Source organism: Amblyraja radiata, chromosome 5 (genome assembly GCF_010909765.2).
Source record: "Amblyraja radiata isolate CabotCenter1 chromosome 5, sAmbRad1.1.pri, whole genome shotgun sequence".
Lineage (NCBI taxonomy): Eukaryota > Metazoa > Chordata > Chondrichthyes > Rajiformes > Rajidae > Amblyraja > Amblyraja radiata.
This window is the reverse complement of record NC_045960.1, coordinates 92,622,133-92,641,261: the sequence shown is the minus strand read 5'-3', so window position 1 is coordinate 92,641,261 and position 19,129 is coordinate 92,622,133. Positions and strand designations below refer to the sequence as shown.

At 41.4% G+C, this 19,129-nt stretch overlaps 1 protein-coding gene across 1 annotated transcript in view; it reads right to left on the bottom strand.

Moving 5' to 3' along the window:
* The window catches only part of lyst (lysosomal trafficking regulator), a 212,164-nt gene that overhangs the window by 165,568 nt on the left and 27,467 nt on the right, over nucleotides 1-19,129 (bottom strand). Inside the window, exon 2 of the mRNA XM_033021759.1 lies at nucleotides 3,568-3,659. Coding sequence (XP_032877650.1) covers nucleotides 3,568-3,659 — 92 coding nt within the window. The remainder of the gene's footprint in view (nucleotides 1-3,567; nucleotides 3,660-19,129) is intronic.

Sequence of the window (19,129 nt, the reverse complement as noted above, 5' to 3'; positions counted from 1 at the left end):
GGATTACACCGAAGATACTAGAGGAGCATTGCCCGCTGCCTCAGGAGCGCCGACCGCGGGCAGACGCTTGAGGCTCTCCCGCCGGCCGCCTTCATCTGGTATCGGGGGGGACCGAGAATCAGTCCTGGATCAACTCAGGAGTGGAGGAAACGTCCTCGTCCCCCAAAGATACTAGAGAAGCCTCTAGTATCTTTGCTTTTCCCTGCGACCTGATGTAAGAGCAGATTGTATAACTGTGGAGTCCGTCCCCTCTACCAAAGATGTCGCGTTTGGCATAAACAAATGGCGGCCGTGACGTTCCGTTAGTCAGTCCATTGGATTTCGGAGGAGTGGTCTATCTTGCTCTGCTCTATAATGTTTGGTTCACGCTGTAGACATACATATAAAATTTCATATAACAGAACACAACCAGTTGACAGGTTAAAACAAATGAATCATTTTCTGATCAATGTAGCAAACCTGTAACAAATTCTATTACCAAAAGTCATTCTGGTGTACCAGAATACCAAATACATCTAAATAGGATGCCACATTTGTTTCTCCTGTCATTTTCCCCAGGTTTTGCCGTTTAGAATAATTTTCAGGGGACTCGAGGAGGATCTTTGTAAGTTCACGAAGCACAGGTGAGGTTCTGAAGAACTGGAGAGCAGCCAACATGGTTCCTTTCTTATATTCTCAGAAGTGAAGTAGAGATAATCCAAGAAAGTGAACAAGGACTGTAAGGACAAAGTTTGCGGCGATGGAGAAGCTAAGATATTTTATTATAAACTTTAAACTGAAACAAAATAAGTTGTGTTTTGTGTATTTTCGGTATAAGAAACTAATATATCTAAATTGCTTATTTTGATCTTTATCAATAGCAAGTTTGCAGTTGACGCAAAAGTGGGTGGGATTGCAGATAGTGAAGATGGTTGTCAATAATTGCAGCAGGATAGGCAGCTGGGCTGAGGAATGGTTGATGGAATTTAATACAGAGAATTTGAGGTGTTGCATTTTGGGACGTCTAACATGGGCAGGACATACACAGTAGGGCAGAGGGATCAAGGTGTATAGGTACATAGTTTGTTGAAAGTGACATCACAGGCAGACGGGGGGGGGGTCAGAAAGGCTTTTGGCACAATGGTCGTCAGTCAGTGTATTGGGAGGTCATGTTGCAGTTGTGTAAGACTTTGGTGAAGCTGCATTTAGTGTTCTGGTTCAGAGTTCAGTTCTGGGCACCATGTTATAGGAAAGATGTTGCCAAGCTGGAAAGGGGGAGGATTTACGAGGATATTGCTACTACTCGACGGCCTGAGCTAAAGAGAAAGGTTGAGCAGGCTATGACGCTATTCCTTGAAGCACAGGAGGATGAGGGGTGATCTTATAGAGGTGTACAAAATCATGAGAGGAATAGATCGGGTAGATGCACAGAATCTCTTGCCTAGAGTAGGGGAATCGAGGTGGGAAGGATTTAATAGAAACCTGAGGGATGACTTTTTCACAAAGAGTGGTGGGTGTACAGAAAGAGCTGCCGGAGGAGGTAGTTGAGACAAGTACTATCGTAATGTTTAAGAAACATTTGGAAAGGTACATAGATAGGGCAGATTTAGAGCGATATGGGCCAATGCTGGCAGGTGGGGCTAGTTTAGATGGGACATGTTGGCTGGAGTGGGCAAGTTGGGCAGAAGGGCCTGTTTCCACGCTGTAAGACTATGACTATTTCTAAATGTTATTCTATGTCAGAGACATTTAAAGTTATTAAATCAATAGATAGAATACCATATAATATAACCATATAACAATTACAGCACGGAAACAGGCCATCTCGACCCTTCTAGTCCGTGCCGAATACAGTTCATATTTGGTAGTTTCTTCAGACATGATTACATTACACTGATTTTTCCTTGTATTTCCTATTGATTCCATACCTTAAAAATAGGCAGGACATTTTACTTAGCCATCAGCAAAAAGAAAACAGAGCAAATACAATTTTAAGTGCAACTTTCCTATTATATCTCAACAAAATTTTACTGACATAATAAAATTCTCCCAAGTGATAGAAGACATACCATAGTGTGCATGATTCAGTGACTTCTAGTGTGGTGCAATTTTCAATTATATGAGAAATCATTGTGAATTTGTAAAAATTGATGACATACCAAAATCAAGTACATGTGCAAAATGGGCATGAATTATTAAATAGCCTCAACTATCCTTGTATGCACAAAAGAAAGGAATTGATATTTGGCATATTGAGCTTCCATTTTCTTCTGATTCTATTTAAAAAAAACATAATCTAAAAACAAATTTATAATCTACTTGCAAAAGAACAATCTTGGTACGTGTTAGTGAAGAATTGTCACATAATTTTAAAGGAATGAGAGATCTTGAACAAGTGTTCAGCAAAAAAGCTGAAGGCTACTTAAATATTAAGCAAGTTCAAATGCTTGTAACAGTAAACGATGCTTAATATTCTTTTTCCAGTCCCTGATTTTTGGTGTTGCCATGACACCATGCTGACGTCTTAGAATTGACAATACCACTCTTGAGGACACCACCATTGAAGACAATAAGGATAGAAAATTTGACAAGTCTCCCAAAGGATAAAATAGCATTTGTCAACTCCAAACAGCAACATAATCTGTATTCTTTCTGGTACCAAACCCAATACTTTATGTTACATAATGGGTGAGGTAGGTGCTTTAGACTATTTGATTAATATAATCCGTTTAATTTGCAATATACGATAATCTGAGTTAATAGGCCTATAATTAGCTCCAAATGGGAAGAAAATGAAACAAGATTTGAGTCAAACAATTCAATCTGCTTACAGAAATATTTATCGAATCACACAAGATCTGAACTTTACCCTTTATATTACTCCAATATTGAGACAAAATCATAGGAATCTTTGTAAAACAATCCTGTTACACCAGTTTACATTCACAGTCGTCACATTTGCCCAAGATGCAAAAAGTAGTAGGTGGAGGACAGTGGGAGGAAGAGGCAAAACCCCCCCCCAGAGCTATAAAAACACAGGGGCAGCATAGTGCTACAGTTGCTACCTCTCAGTGCCAGAGACCTGAATTCGAGCCTGACCTCCAGTGCTGTCTATGTGGAGATTGCACGTGTTTCCTCCAGGTGCTCCGGTTTCCTCCTACATCCCAAAGGCGTGCAGGTTTGTAGTTTAATTAGAATTTGTACAATTACTCTAGGGCATGGGGAGTGAGTGGACAAAAAAGTGGGATAACATAGAGCTAGTATGATGGTCAGCATGGACTTGATGGGCCGAAAGGCTCGTTTCCATGCTGTATCTCAGAACAAAACTAATAGTGGAGGAAACTAAATTAATCAATTAAAGCACAGAATACTTTTAAATTTGGAATGATTATTTTCAGAGCCCAATGATTACAAAGGACAGCAGGGAGGAAGACAGTCTAGGATAGGTTACAGCAAGGAAAAACCTGGATGAACACAAAATGTAAAGCAATGTAGAAAGTGAAAAGGCCTTCTTCTCGGAAGTTCAGGATGCAGTCAAATTAACATTCAACTGACAAATGGCGATGAGCACTTTAACAAAATACTGACCAGAACTTGATGGTTTCTGTCGCATTCAGATTTTCTTTGTGGATATAGTAGTGAAAAAGAGTGAGGAACTTCTCCAGGCAGTCAATTTTGACCTAAAAACAAAAGAATTCATAAACCTCAATACAAGAAATTATACACAACAAACATAAAATTGACTAATGGTAAAAGAACACAATGCACCTTGTTTATTTGAGGAAAATCAGTTAACATGGAACTCGAGTGCAAAACAGGTTGTTTACATTTGACTCCTCCCATTTCCTCCAAACACAAGGCGTAGCTATGGGCACACGCATGGGCCCCAGCTACGCCTGCCTCTTTGTCGGGTACGTTGAACAATCCATGTTCGAGACGTACCAGGGCCCCATCCACGACCTCTACCTCCGTTACATTGACGACTGCTTTGGCGCCACCTCCTGCACCTACACACAACTGACTGACTTCATCCACTTCACCACCAACTTCCATCCGGCACTCCAATACACCTGGACGATTTCCGACACGTCCCTACCATTCCTTGACCTCACCATCTCCATCGCAGGGGACAGACTCCTGACCGACATACATTACAAACCCACTGACTCACATGGCTATCTGGACTACACGTCTTCCCACCCTGCCCCCTGTAAAGACTCCATCCCCTACTCCCAATTCCTCCGCCTACGCCGCATCTGTTCCCAGGATGAGACATTTCATACCGGGGCATCGGAAATGTCCTCGTTCTTCAGGGAACGGGGATTCCCCTCCGCCACCATAGATGAGGCTCACACCAGGGTCTCATCCATACCCCGTAACACTGCTCTCTCTCCCCATCCCCGCACACGCAACAAGGGCAGAGTCCCTCTGGTCCTCACCTTTCACCCCACCAGCCGGCAAATACAACACATAATCCTCCGCCATTTCCGCCACCTCCAACGTGACCCCACCACTCGCCACATCTTCCCATCTCCCCCCATGTCTGCCTTCCGCAAAGACCGCTCCCTCCGCAACTCCCTCGTCAATTCTTCCCTTCCCTCCCGCACCACCCCCTCCCCGGGCACTTTCCGTTGCAACCGCAAGAAATGCAACACCTGTCCCTTCACCTCCCCCCTCGACTCCATCCAAGGTCCCAAGCAGTCGTTCCAGGTGCGACAAAGGTTCACCTGTATCTCCTCCAACCTCATCTACTGCATCCGCTGCTCTAGATGTCAGCTGATTTACATCGGTGAGACCAAGCGTAGGTTGGGCGATCGTTTCGCCGAACACCTCTGCTCAGTCCGCAATAACCTACCTGACCTCCCGGTGGCTCAGCACTTCAACTCCCCCTCCCATTCCCAATCCGACCTCTCTGTCCTGGGTCTCCTCCATTGCCAGAGTGAGCAACAGCGGAAATTGGAGGAACAGCACCTCATATTCCGTCTGGGGACCTTGCGTCCTTATGGCATTAACATAGAACTCTCCCAATTTGGCTAGCCCTTGCTGTCTCCTCCCCTTCCTTAACCCTATAGCTGTCTCCTCCCACCCTCCCATCCGCCCGCCCTCGGGCTCCTCCTCCCCTTTTCCTTCTTTCTTTCCCCCACCCCCCATCAGTCTGAAGAAGGGTTTCGGCCCGAAACGTCGCCTATTTCCTTCGCTCCATAGATGCTGCTGCACCCGCTGAGTTTCCCCAGCAATTTTGTGTACCTTCGATATTCCAGCATCTGCAGTTCCCTTTTGAACAGGTTGTTTACCAGGTCAACTTCAATGATAAAGAGCAATACAGATTCAAAAAGTTTTTGAATGCAATGAGTTTCGTGTCAAAGGTACATGAACAAATTTAACATGGGAAAGTAGTTCTTAATTTTCAGGACAAAGAAATAGAAATAAAAACATAGCATCTCACTATGTTCTGCCATTCAAAAGATCAGTGCAAATCTTCTCTCTACATCTCTTTCAACTCGACAACCCACACGATCCCTTGAATTTCCAAAAATCCAGTGACCTTTGTTTTTCATGCTCAACTGTGCATCAACAGCCATCCAAAAATATTTCTGATCGCAAGCCTAAGTAGATAATAAGACTAAACTATATTTTGGTTGATTAAGTTTTCATAAAAAGATGGGATATTTTGTGATTGGAAGACTGCAAGAAACCAAAGTGGTTACAAAATCCATATAACTTCATTTTTTAATATCTGTTTCTGACCTGAGGTTATTAAATATTTTGAAAAGGTTGTTAGACCACATGTTTGATCATGGGCTCTGCACAATAAAAATTCAATGACTTAGGGGGTCTAAAATGTTACTAAACAACTTCCATATGCGTTTGTTCACCTAGTGTGCCATTGAGGAAGATATTGAGTAGAGCGAGTTCAGAATTTGGAGGTGGAGGAGAGCGAGGACACGAAGAATCATCAGATCAGTTGGATGTCAGATTGGGCATCAGGAACAATTGGAGGTGAAAACATTGAGTGGATTGGGGGTAGTATGGAGAGTAAATAAGGGATAATTACCCAAAAGGTTCAAGGAGCAGCAAAATTCTATCAATTTTCTGAAAGTCCCTGACAACGGAAACCATATAATAACAACCATATAACAATTACAGCACGGAAACAGGCCATCTCGAACCTTCTAGTCCGTGCCGAACACGTATTCTCCCCTAGTCCCATATACCTGCGCTCAGACCATAACACTCCATTCCTTTCCCGTCCATATAACTATCCAATTTATTTTTAAATGATAAAAACGAACCTGCCTCCACCACCTTCACTGGAAGCTCATTCCACACAGCCACCACTCTGAGTAAAGAAGTTCCCTCATGTTACCCCTAAACTTCTGTCCCTTAATTCTCAAGTCATGTCCCCTTGTTTGAATCTTCCCTACTCTCAGTGGGAAAAGCTTATCCACGTCAACTCTGTCTATCCCTCTCATCATTTTAAAGACCTCTATCAAGTCCCCCCTTAACCTTCTGCGCTCCAAAGAATAAAGCCCTAACTTGTTCAACCTTTCTCTGTAACTTAGTTGCTGAAACCCAGGCAACATTCTAGTAAATCTCCTCTGTACTCTCTCTATTTTGTTGACATCCTTCCTATAATTAGGCGACCAAAATTGTACCCCATACGCCAGAATTGGCCTCACCAATGCCTTGTACAATTTTAACATTACATCCCAACTTCTATACTCAATGCTCTGATTTATAAAGGCCAGCACACCAAAAGCTTTCTTTACCACCCTATCTACATGAGATTCCACTTTCAGGGAACTGTGCACAGTTATTCCCAGATCCCTCTGTTCACCTGCATTCTTCAATTCCCTACCATTTACCATGTACGTCCTATTTTGATTTGTCCTGCCAAGATGTAGCACCTCACACTTATCAGCATTAAACTCCATCTGCCATCTTTCAGCCCACTCTTCCAACTGGCATAAATCTCTCTGTAGACTTTGAAAATCTACTTCATTATCCACAACCCCACCTATCTTAGTATCATCTGCATACTTACTAATCCAATTTACCACACCATCATCCAGATCATTGATGTACATGACAAACAACAGTGGACCCAACACAGATCCCTGTGGCCACCCCACTAGTCACTGGCCTCCAACCTGACAAACAACCATCCACCATTACTCTCTGGCATCTCCCATTCAGCCACTGTTGAATCCATCTTGCTACTCCACCATTAATACCCAACCATTGAACCTTCTTAACCAACCTTCCATGAGGAACCTTGTCAAAGGCCTTACTGAAGTCCATATATACAACATCCACTGCTTTACCCTCATCAATTTCCCGAGTAACCTCTTCAAAAAATTCAAGATTAGTCAAACATGACCTTCCAGGCACAAATCCATGTTGACTGTTCCTAATCAGACCCTGTTTATCCAGATGTTTATATATATTATCTCTAAGTATCCTTTCCATTAATTTGCCCACCACTGACGTCAAACTAACAGGTCTATAATTGCTAGGTTTACTCTTAGACCCCTTTTTAAACAATGGAACAACATGCGCAGTACGCCAATCCTCCGGTACTATTCCCGTTTCTAATGACATTTGAAATATTTCTGTCATAGCCCCTGCTATTTCTACACTAACTTCCCTCAATGTCCTAGGGAATATCCTGTCCGGACCTGGAGACTTATCCACTTTTATATTTCTCAAAAATGTCAGTACTTCCTCTTCTTTGAATCTCATAGTTTCCATAGCTACTCTATTTGTTTCCCTTACCTCACATAATTCAATATCCTTCTCCTTGGTGAATACCGAAGAAAATAAATTGTTCAATATCTCCCCCATCTCTTTTGGCTCTGCAGATAGCTGTCCACTCTGACTCTCTAATGGACCAATGTTATCCCTCGTTATCCTTTTGCTATTAATATAGCTGTAGAAACCCTTTGGATTTACTTTCACCTTACTTGCCAAAGCAACCTCATATCTTCTTTTAGCTTTTCTAATTTCTTTCTTAAGATTCTTTTTACATTCTTTATACTCCTCAAGCACCTCATTTACTCCATGCTGCCTATAATTATTGTAGATCTCCCTCTTTTTCCGAACCAAGTGTCCAATTTCCCTTGAAAACCATGGCTCTTTCCAATTTTTACTATTTCCTTTCAACCGAACAGGGACATAAAGAAACACAGACCAATGTGACCTAATCACTAATTGTGCAGGGAACATTGCCCAGAGAATTGTGTCATTTTCTGCACATCTTGAATTTTGACATGAGCCAACACTTCAGAGCAATAACAGACCATAGACAAAAGGTGCAGGAGTAGGCAATTTGGCCCTTCGGGCCAGCACTGCCATTCACTGTGATCATAGCTGATCATTCACAGCCAGTACCCCTTTCCTGCCTTCTCCCCATATCCCCCAACTCCACTATCTTTAAGAGCTCTATCAAACTCTCTTGAAAGCGTCCAGAGAATTGGCTTCCACTGCATTCTGAGGCAGACAATTCCACAGACTCACAACTCTCTGGGTGAAAAGGTTTTTCCTCATCTCAGTTCTAAATGGCCTACCCCTTAGTCTTAAACTGTGGCCCCTGGTTCTGGACTCCCCCAACATGGAGAACATGTTTCCTGCCTCTAGCATGTCCAATCCCTTAATAATCTTATATGTTTCAATAAGATGCCCTCTCATCCTTCTAAATTCCAGTGTACACAAGCCCAGCCGCTCCATTCTATCAGCATATGACAGTCCCGTCATCCTGGGAATTAACCTCATGAACCTAAGCTGCACTCCCTCAATAGCAAGAATGTCCTTCCTCAAATTTGGAGACCAAAGCTGCACACAATATTCCAAGTGTGGTCTCACTAGAGCCCTGTGCAACTTCAGAAGGACCTCTTTGCTCCTGTACTCAACGCCTCTTGATATGAAGGCCAACATGCCATTAGCTTTCTTCACTGTCTGCTATACCTGCATGCTTACTTTCAGTGACTGATGAACAAGGACACCCAGATCTTGTACATCACCTTTTCCTAACTTGACATTATTCAGATAATAATCTGCCTCCCTGTTCTTGCCACCAAATTGGATAACCTCACATTTATACATATTAAACTGAATCCGCCATGCATCTGCCCACTCACCCAACCTGTCCAAGTCACCCTGCATCCTCATAGCATCCTCCTCACAGTTCACACATACCACCCAGCTTCGTGTCATCTGCAAATTTTCCAAAGGTACTTTTAATCCCTTCATCTAAATCATTAATGTATATTGTAAATAGCTGCGGTCTCAGCACCGAGCCTTGCGGTACCCCACTAGTCACATCCTGCCATTCTGAAAGGGATCCGTTAATCCCTACTCTTTGTTTCCTGTATGACAACCAATTTTCTATCCATGTCAGTACCCTACCCCCAATACCATGTGCTCTAATTTTTCTCACTAATCTCCTATGTGGGACCTTATCAAAAGCTTTCTAAAAGTCCAGGTACACTACATCCACTGGCTCTCCGTTGTCCAGTTTCCTAGATACATCCTCAAAAAAATTCCAGAAGATTAGTCAAGCATGATTTCACCTTCGTAAATACATGCTGACTCAGACCGATCCTGTTACTGCTATCCAAATGTGCTGCTATTTCATCTTTTATAATTGACTCCAGCAGCTTCCCCACCACCATTGTCCAGCTAACTGGTCTATAATTCCCTGTTTTCTCTCTCCCTCCTTTCTTAAAAAGTGGGATAATATTAGCTACCCTCCAATCCACAGGAACTGATCCGGAATCTATAGAACATTGGAAAATGATCACCAATGCGTCCACGATTTCTAGAGCCACCTCCTTAAGTACCCTGGGATGCAGACCATCAGGCCCTGGGGATTTATCTGCCTTCAGTCCTATCAGTCTACCCAACACCATTTCCTGCTTAATGTGCATTTCCTTCAGTTCCTCTGTCACCCTAGGTCCTCTGGCCACTAGTACATCTAGGAGACTGTTTGTGTCTTCCTTAGTGAAGACAGATCCAAAGTAGTGCTATATTGTTTGGGATGCCAAGTTTCAGTAGGCAACAAATCAAAATATCTGTTGATATTCAAAATATAGATGACATTACATGAAAAAAAACAGAATTTTTCCAGAATTTCTCTTATCCAATCTTCTTCCCTAAACCAATAACTCCAGTGTTTGATCATTCATGGGGGGTTTTCGTGGAGATTTATTAATTTATTTACTAAATATTTTTAAAATCTAACATTGAAATAATTCTTGTAAGATTTAACAAAAGACTTCAGAAATAAAAACGGTTCACTCACATCATTGCCTCAAGCACTATTTATGACTACAAGTGCCTGGATGAATTTCCGGAGTGGTATCATTGTATCATTCACTACAAATCATCTCAATAGCATTTCACTCTAGAATAAATTGATTTTAATACACATAGTATGAAAAGCCAGCACCAAAGATACACATTTCTCATTCACTATCGCTCTGTGTTAGAATTTCACTTTAGCATTTTTATATGCTTACTGCAACTTGAAGATGATTATGATATTCAAATAATTCTTATACTTCCACCAATATGGTTCCTCAAATCATAAGCCTACTTCAACGGAATGGATATTTAAACTTTAATTTTCCTTCAATCTTGATTAAAATCACTAAGTAATTCTAGTTATCTTGGTTTCTTTAGATCGTCATTTTACTTAGATTCCATTATTTAAGATGAGAAAAATATATTTCTATCATCTAAGGGAACTTAGAATATAAAAATTGTATAAACTCAAATTGTATAAAATGATTTCTAACAACATTCAGAAAGTGGAAAGTCTGTTAGAAATGATTAAAATGAATGATACTGAAGACTAGACACTACCCCTGAAACTCATATGATCATATTTTTGCTTGAAGACCGTATTTGAATTTTTGATTTTTGAAATTTGTTTTTCACATTCCACTTCAGGCGGGCAACTTTGGCTCTTAGATGTTGGTGGAAATCAGTTACCCTAAGTCACTCACTTACAGTCAAGCTCTTTGTAATCTGGGCTCCATGCTTGGGAACGACTGCAGCATTGTTAAAACACTAACACTATCCGGTTTTATCCGGTAGGCGGCGCGGCTCTCGCCAGCAGCGGCCTCTGCAGTCCGTCTGCGTTTTTATTATTTTATGTCTATGTTTTAATGTAGTTTTTGTTATTTTTGTTGGGGTATGTGTGTGGGGGGGTGGGGGTGGTGTGGGGGGGAGGGGGAAACTTTTAAATCTCTCCCTGCACGGGAGACCCGACCTTTTCTTTGTCGGGTCTCCATTGTCGTTGGGGCTGCAACGAGGAGCGGCCTCCAACAGGAAAACCGGGGGCTCCAGTTCCGACACTCACCTCACCATCGCGGAGCTGGCCGAGTCAAGAGCGGGTGGAGCTGTGGTGGACGCTGCTGCGGCCCGATCCCCGGAGATTCGGTGGCTGCAACTGCGGGTTTGGCGGACGGCACCGGGAGCCCGCGGGTCCCTGGAGGGAGACCGCTTTTCGGGGCTTCCGCAACGGCGACTTCTCCCGCCCGAGTTGCGGGGTTGAAGAGCTCCTGGAGCGGGGCCTTACAGCACCGCCCCGCGCAGCTTGGAATGGCGGCGGGCTGCGAGCGCACGCCGGGGACTCTAACACCAAGACCCGGTGCGCGAACTTGCATTACCCGGCGTGGTTTAATGGCCACGGGACAATTCGCCATCGCCCGCCGGGGGCTTTGACTTTGACTCTGACATGGGGGGGGAGAGTGCAGTGGAGAGAGAAGTTTTTTTGGCCTTCCATCACAGCAATGTGATGGATGTTTATGTAAAATATGTTGTGTCTTGGGTCTATTTGTTGTAATGTATGGCTGCAGAAACGGCATTTCGTTTGGACCTCACGGGGTCCAAATGACAATAAATTGAATTGTATTGAATTGTATTGTATCATGGAGCACAAAGACTCACCATGCATTGAGCTGATACTTACAAAGCCCTCTCCAAGAAATAGTGAAACATCACAGAATGAGACATATTGGAAAAATGTTTGTTGCCCCATTTGCCTTTATTATTGTCAATCTTGCAAAGCTGTCACTGATAGCAGCAGTCATCTTAAAAAGAAGGGAAGGAGAATAATTGAATGAAAAATAATTGGAAGAAATGATGCCTTGAGAGCAAGTCAGATAGAAATATTAGATAAACATAGAATATCTTGAGATAAACAATAAGAAGGTAGATTGAATTAGGAAGCAGATTAAAGTAATGTATGACATTTTTGGGGTGGATTTAATGGCACCTATTATGTTCAAGACAGAGGCCAATAGATTTGGGGATATTAAGGGAATAAGGGATTGGCACCACTGTGGTTGAAATCATGTTGAGGTATTATTAGATGAGTTACTGAATGGTGAACCCAAGCCCATTTTAAATACAAATTCAACATATAACATTGCTGGTGTAAAAAAATCATCCAGTCCATCTATTTTGTACCACACATCATGATTGTTGGAAAGCCCTGTAACTGAACACTTCCTCTTCACCCTTATATTGCATACATGTAAAATTGATAATTTACTTTTAAGCCACGATAATTCTCTTCCTTGATTACATTCAAAACCTTAAATACATCTGCAATCACAATATGCTTAAATAACAAATCACACATATCCCCTGTGATTTACTCCCAATATTCTCTAGGTTAAATTATTTCTTCCATCAAACAGGAGAGGGTGGCAATTTTACTGGAACAAATCAGTAGCTGGGGGTAATCAGTAAGTCGTGATAAAATAATTTAGAAAAACTAATTAAATAGTTTCACTGTGTAGAAGTTGGAAATAGTTCACAGAATTAGATGTTGAGTCATTGAGCATCAAGAAGAAAACATTCCAATGGCTAGTTTGCAGTTGTCGGAGGTCTATAATGTCACTGCAAGAGTTCCTCGAGACCAATGTCTGGCCATTTTCAGTGGCACCATAAATGATTTTCCTTCCCACAAAGACAGTGGGCACATTGGAACATCATCTGCATGTACACCTCCAAGTCGTACATCATCCCAAATTGGAAATATCACCTGGCATTGAGTACCTTTAACAGATACTTTTTTTTAAATAAATAGGTGCAGGAGGAGGCCATTCGGCCCTTCGAGCCAGCACCGCCATTCATTGTGATCATGGCTGATCGTCCCCAATCAATAACCCGTGCCTGCCTTCTCCCCATATCCCTTGATTCCACCAGCCCCTAGAGCTCTATCTAATTCTCTCTTAAATCAATCCAGTGATTTGGCCTCCACTGCCTTCCACTGCCCTAGGACGTTTTTTCTCACCTCAGTCCTAAATGGCCACCCCTTTATTCTAAGACTGTGGCCCCTGGTTCTGGACTCGCCCAACATTGGGAACATTTTTCCTGCATCTAGCCTGTCCAGTCCTTTTATAATTTATATGTTTCTATAAGATTCCCCCTCATCCTTCTAAACTCCAGTGAATACAAGCCTAGTCTTTTCAATCTTTCCTCATATGACAGTCCCGCCATCTCAGGGATCAATCTCGTGAACCTACGCTGCACTTCCTCAATCACAAGGAAGTCCTTCCTCAAATTAAGATACCAAAACTGTACACAATACTCTAGATGTGGTCTTACCAGAGCCCTATACAACTCACACTGTAACAGTTGAGGGCAGCTTACCATCACCTCAAAGGCAATTAGGTGTAAACAATAAATGTTGTCCTTACTAGCACCATCAAGATCCTGAAGATTTTTTTTTAAATAACACCTCACCCAATACCATTATTTTACAAAAGAAACAAATAATTAGGGAACTGAGGATTTTTATTAACTTTCATTTTGTAATTGCACCATGTGTATTGAAACTCCACAATTAATTTAGTCACTGCAGATGAAATGTCTTAGTCAATCACCAATTATAACTAATTTCAGTCATGAGACAAGGAGAAAAATATTAATTCTCTGCTCAATGACTTGCTCTTTATAAAATCTGCATTTCCCTGAAGCAAAAAGCTGGTGATCTTAATCCTGCTTTTGCCAGAGTAATTTTATGTAGAAAGCCATTAAGTGCAGAGGAAATTAATGATAATAACCCTATTTGGCTGTCACAAATGAAATACACATGGAGCTTTCTTCTAAGGATTTTTTTAATCTGAATCAAATCTTGCCATTTGTAAGCTACTTTCTCTTCATACATTGTTTTCCACTCAGTTTTTAAAATTATTTTAAAGTCTTTATTAATATTGTTCTATGCCAACAACAAATAAGCTGTTTGCAGTAAACAATTAGACTGAATGCCCTCTATTATCCTGTGTTAATTTGAGGTACAATCTCAATTTCTGGGAGTAGCGGCCCCAACCTGCTCTCACAGTATTCCATCTGTTGAAAAATAAAGGAAAGGAATTGATGACTCTCCTATACAAACCAATTATTTTTCAAGATAGACACAAAAGGCTGGAGTAACTCAGTGGGACAGGCAGCATCTCTGGAGAGATGGAATGGGTAATATTTCGTGACTGAGAGTCGGGGGAAAAGGAAGAGAGAGATATAGTCTCTCCGACTCTCATTGTCGCACATGTGACAATGAAGTATCAGTGAATCATTAATGGTATTGCAAGCTTGCCCCCTGACAGACATGCGCCTGTTCTATCCAAGCCCTTATCTTGGCTGAAGCATACCACACCTCTATTGTAATAAATGACTTCAGTGTTATCTGTGATAGTGCCATGAAGGTAAAAGATCACGTGTTAATTTTCACTATTTACTTACTATTTCAACTAGATTGCAGTTAATGGACATGAGAAAGGTTAAGGGTTTTTTTTCAGGGATGGTTGGCAAGCAGGTATCTTGGTGCATGGATTTAGCTCTTCGCTACTTGCAAATCAAAGGAAAATAGGTTGTCGGTGGTACGATGTGAGGAGAAAGATTTAAAAAAGTTAAATTACGATCATGTAGCCTTAGCATATGGCATCGTAATAACAGCTGTCATCACCCCTCAGTCAGGACAAACATGTTGACCCACTTCCCTTGTGGTTAGCCCTTAATGCCTCAGGTTTATGTTAACTATTCTTATTAAACGGGGGGGGGGGATGTTAAATTAGTATTTTTGAAGATATGGTAACCATGATTGAATAATTGACAGTAAGTGCAAGCTAAGAAGAATACAATAGTGCTACATATATGTGAGATAGTGAAGCATAAGTTTGTCAGATGGAAATCGGGAAAGACAAAGCCATAAAAAGTGAGCGATGGTGCAATACAAGGGTAAAACAGGCTTTTCGGTGAAGATGGAGTTGTCTGCTAAAAGTACCACATGTCAAGCGAGCAGGTTCGATTAGAAAACCAAACTTTTCTTTCTCAGAGGAATCAGAAACTTGCTTGGCGCCTGATGTAATAAATCATCTTTCTTTTCAGTACTAAGAAGAGCAAGTTTTAGAAACAGACAGCAGCTGTTTGTAGATTAGGATAGAAGCGCAGTCTTATTCATTATACAAGTGCATGCTGCGGCGCCACCCTAGACCAGCATCTGGAACAGTGCCGGTGGCATAGAGTTCTCCAATCACCCATAGCAAGCAGGAGTCTCTGATACGTTGAAGGCCGAGAGACTCAATGCCATCAGCCACCACTCATATCAGTGAAGGCTCAACGAGCAGGATGTTTGATTTATTGCTATATTAATCATTAATCTGTACGTTTCCTATAATATAGTTGCTTGCTCTTTCTTTCTCCATTTTTTGTCCATTCATTGATCAAAATCCTCGAACACGTGCTTGTATCATTACTGATGGGTTGCAGAAAATTGTCAGCAATTCATCAATGGACACTAGTTGATCCCACATAGTGATTACACATGAACGATTTAGAGAGCTATTAATTTTCACTCCCCTTATTCAGTCATCATCATCATCATGCCACCGCTTGTGGGTTATGCCTGCACATTTAATCTCTTACAACAGTAACCACACCTCCACAAGTACATGATTAGCTGTGAAGCTTGTTTTGAAATTCCTGAAGTAGTGAAAGGCATTAAAGAAATGCAATTTTCCTTTTACCTAGAGAGTTTTGCATGGATTTGATGTGTTGTGCTTTGAATGAGTCATTTAACAGAGACCAAATCCATTCAATTTGCATTATTCACTTTCCAATATATTGAGAGTTGGGAAATATCCCCGTATCTCGGCTCTCCCCTCCCTCCGATTAAAAGTAATTATTTTACAATTGTTTGCAAAGCAATGCAAATACTTCAGCATGATAAGTAATTGAATAAAAAATACTTTGGGGTATTTAAATAATGCATTGCCATGCCCTCAAATGAATGATAAAAGTTAAAGTCATCATAGATATAAAGTTCATAAAAAATGAGAAACAAAGAACTGCAGATGCTGGTTAATGCACAAAAGGATACAAAGTGCTGGATTAACTCAGCTGGTCAGGGAGCATGTCTGAAGAAAGTTCTCGACCCGAAACGTCACATATCCATGTTCTCCAGGGATGCTGTCTAACCTGCTGAGTTACTCCAGCATTTTGTGTCCTTTTGTAAAATGCGGAGCTATCTAAATGGAAAAAGGGGCTCAGGAGGAAGTGATCATATAGAAATCTTCAAAACTATTAAATATTTTACATTGGTAAAATGTAAAATGTTTTTTTCACTGGTCGATAAATCAATAAATCAGTAACAAGGATGCATGTGAAAAGAATTGTTATTGAAAAATAAAAAGTAGAGTGAAATCTATATAGTTTTGATAAAATAAGATGCACTACCAAAAATGAGACATCAAATACAGTAGAGCACAGGGACAGGCCCTTCAGCCCACAATGTCCATGCCGAACATGATGCTAAATTAAACTAATCTCTGCCTCCCAGTGATCTACACCTCTTCATTTCCTGTAAATCCATATGCCTATACAAAAGCCTTTCAAATGCCGTTGTATCTGCCTCCAGCACCTTCCCTGGCAGTGCGTGCAGAGACCCAACACCACACCACCTGTGTAAAAAAAATGTTTTTAATTGTCCCACACATCTCCTTCAATTTTACCCCTCTAAGCTATGCCTTCTAGTCTTTGTAATTTCCACCTCGGGAAAAAGATTTCTACCGTTTACCCCATCTATACCTCTCACCATTTTATATCAGGTCTATCGGGTCTCTGCTCAGTCTCAGACATTCCAGAGAAAACAATCCAAGTTTGATCAACCTCTCCTTATTAAGATATTAAGTTCCAGAATACTATGGGCACACAAGAAATAACATACTGGCACAGCTGTTTGATCAAAGTTAGTATTCTTTTTCGATATGGTGCTTCTTAAAATATTTACATTTTATTATCAAGTGTTTAATATGGTTGTTAATCTCCTTTATATTAATTGTATTTTAAGACTGAGTTACGAGTGATAGAATCTTCAGAAAATGTTCTGCTATTTTGCTTTTCTCTGGAACACCTACATTTCTTGGGCATGATTTAATTGGCAGAAGTCATCTATATTACTTCAACCAGTTCGTCAAAAGTCACAAAATCACACAAATACAAAGAACATAATCACAGGATTCTTTTATATAAGTATCTCCAGCTTTTCACATCCGAGCTATGAATGAGGTGAGTGGACAACAATAGGCAAAGAACAACTATGGTTGATTTTATTTATCTTTTAAAACGTTAAAGCAGCACTATAATACAACCATCGTCTCAACTCAACACCGCAGAGACTTAAACCTGTGACCTACATTCACTCTATATCTCAGTTACAAGCTTAGGTTGCAGTGTAGATGGGGTTAAATGCTATCTAAATATTTCCAACACAGAGCGCTCATCAGTGTAAAATAGAACTTGACCCCATAAAAGCATGTCAAACTAGCCTCAAACACAATACATAAACAGGATGAGATTATGTTTTCACTTCATATGAATGCAATACGCAACTATGAATAATTTACTTTTCCAACATATCTTCAAAAGCTAAATAATTAAAATCATGAAACAAAACACTGAATAGAAATTGGATTATATGCTATTCAGAGTAGTCACATCCCTAACATTGCACTTCCAACAAAAAAAATAATAGCAACAATATTTATTATTCATTCTTAATTTCTCTGAATTAAGTAGCTTCCAGCAGAGAAAGGAGGATAGGTGTCTCAGTATAGCTTTAAGGTGCGAGGAGCAAAGTTTAAAGGAGATGTGCGGGGCAGGTTTTTTTTTAAAACAGAGGGTGGCAAGCAGGGCTGGCCTTAAGCCAATCCCAAGAGAGAGTAGAGGGGTGGAGGGGGAAGAAAGGGGTAGACGGGGAGGGGGGTGTGAGGGATGAATTGAGAAGGGGGAGGTGGGTCGTTCCCTTACGGTCCCGTGGCAGCGCTCCCAGTCGCCGTGCTTCACGCACACAGCCCCAAAGATCATAGAGGAGCTCCTCTATGATCTTTGCACAGCCCCGGCTCCACCCCTCTCTCTCCCCGGGGAGACGCGGTGAACAATACAGGAAGGGCCGGGCCGGGCCGGGGGTTGGGGGGGGAAGCAACGTTTACAAACCTTGGCATCCGCTCCCGCCGCCGGCCCTCTCTCTCCCTCCCCTCCTTCCCTCCCTCCCCTTCTTCCCTCACTCCCCTACTTCCCTAACTCCCTCTCTCTCTTTTTCCTTCTCTCCTTCCCTCCCTCCCTTCTTTCTCTCCTTCCCTCCCTCCCTTCTCTTCATCCTCCCTTCTCTCCTGCCCTCCCACACACATCACGCTCAGACAACACACACACACACACACACCACGCACAGACAACTAACACACACACAACTAACACACACACACAACTAAGTTAGGATGGGGTAGAAGCCCAAAGGGTAGGATGGGGCTGAAGCCCAAAATGTAATGCCTGGACTGGTTTTTCACCAATGGTTATTGGTTTTCCAGGATCTTGTTAATTAAATTACTTTTTTTTTCATTTCACAGTCACTAAAACAAGTGCTATTGTAATTATGTATTTTTCAGAGGTGATCTATAATATTGTTTGTTACTTGTAGGCTTACATGTATGCAATTTTATATTAAAATGTAGCTTAGATCTGTTTGGTCCATTAACTCGCATGCACTTTTTAAGCGCACATTTTGATTACTTTCCATTCTACCATAGAGATATGAAGTCTATAATATACTTTATTTAAATTTCTATGATTCTACAGACCTTGG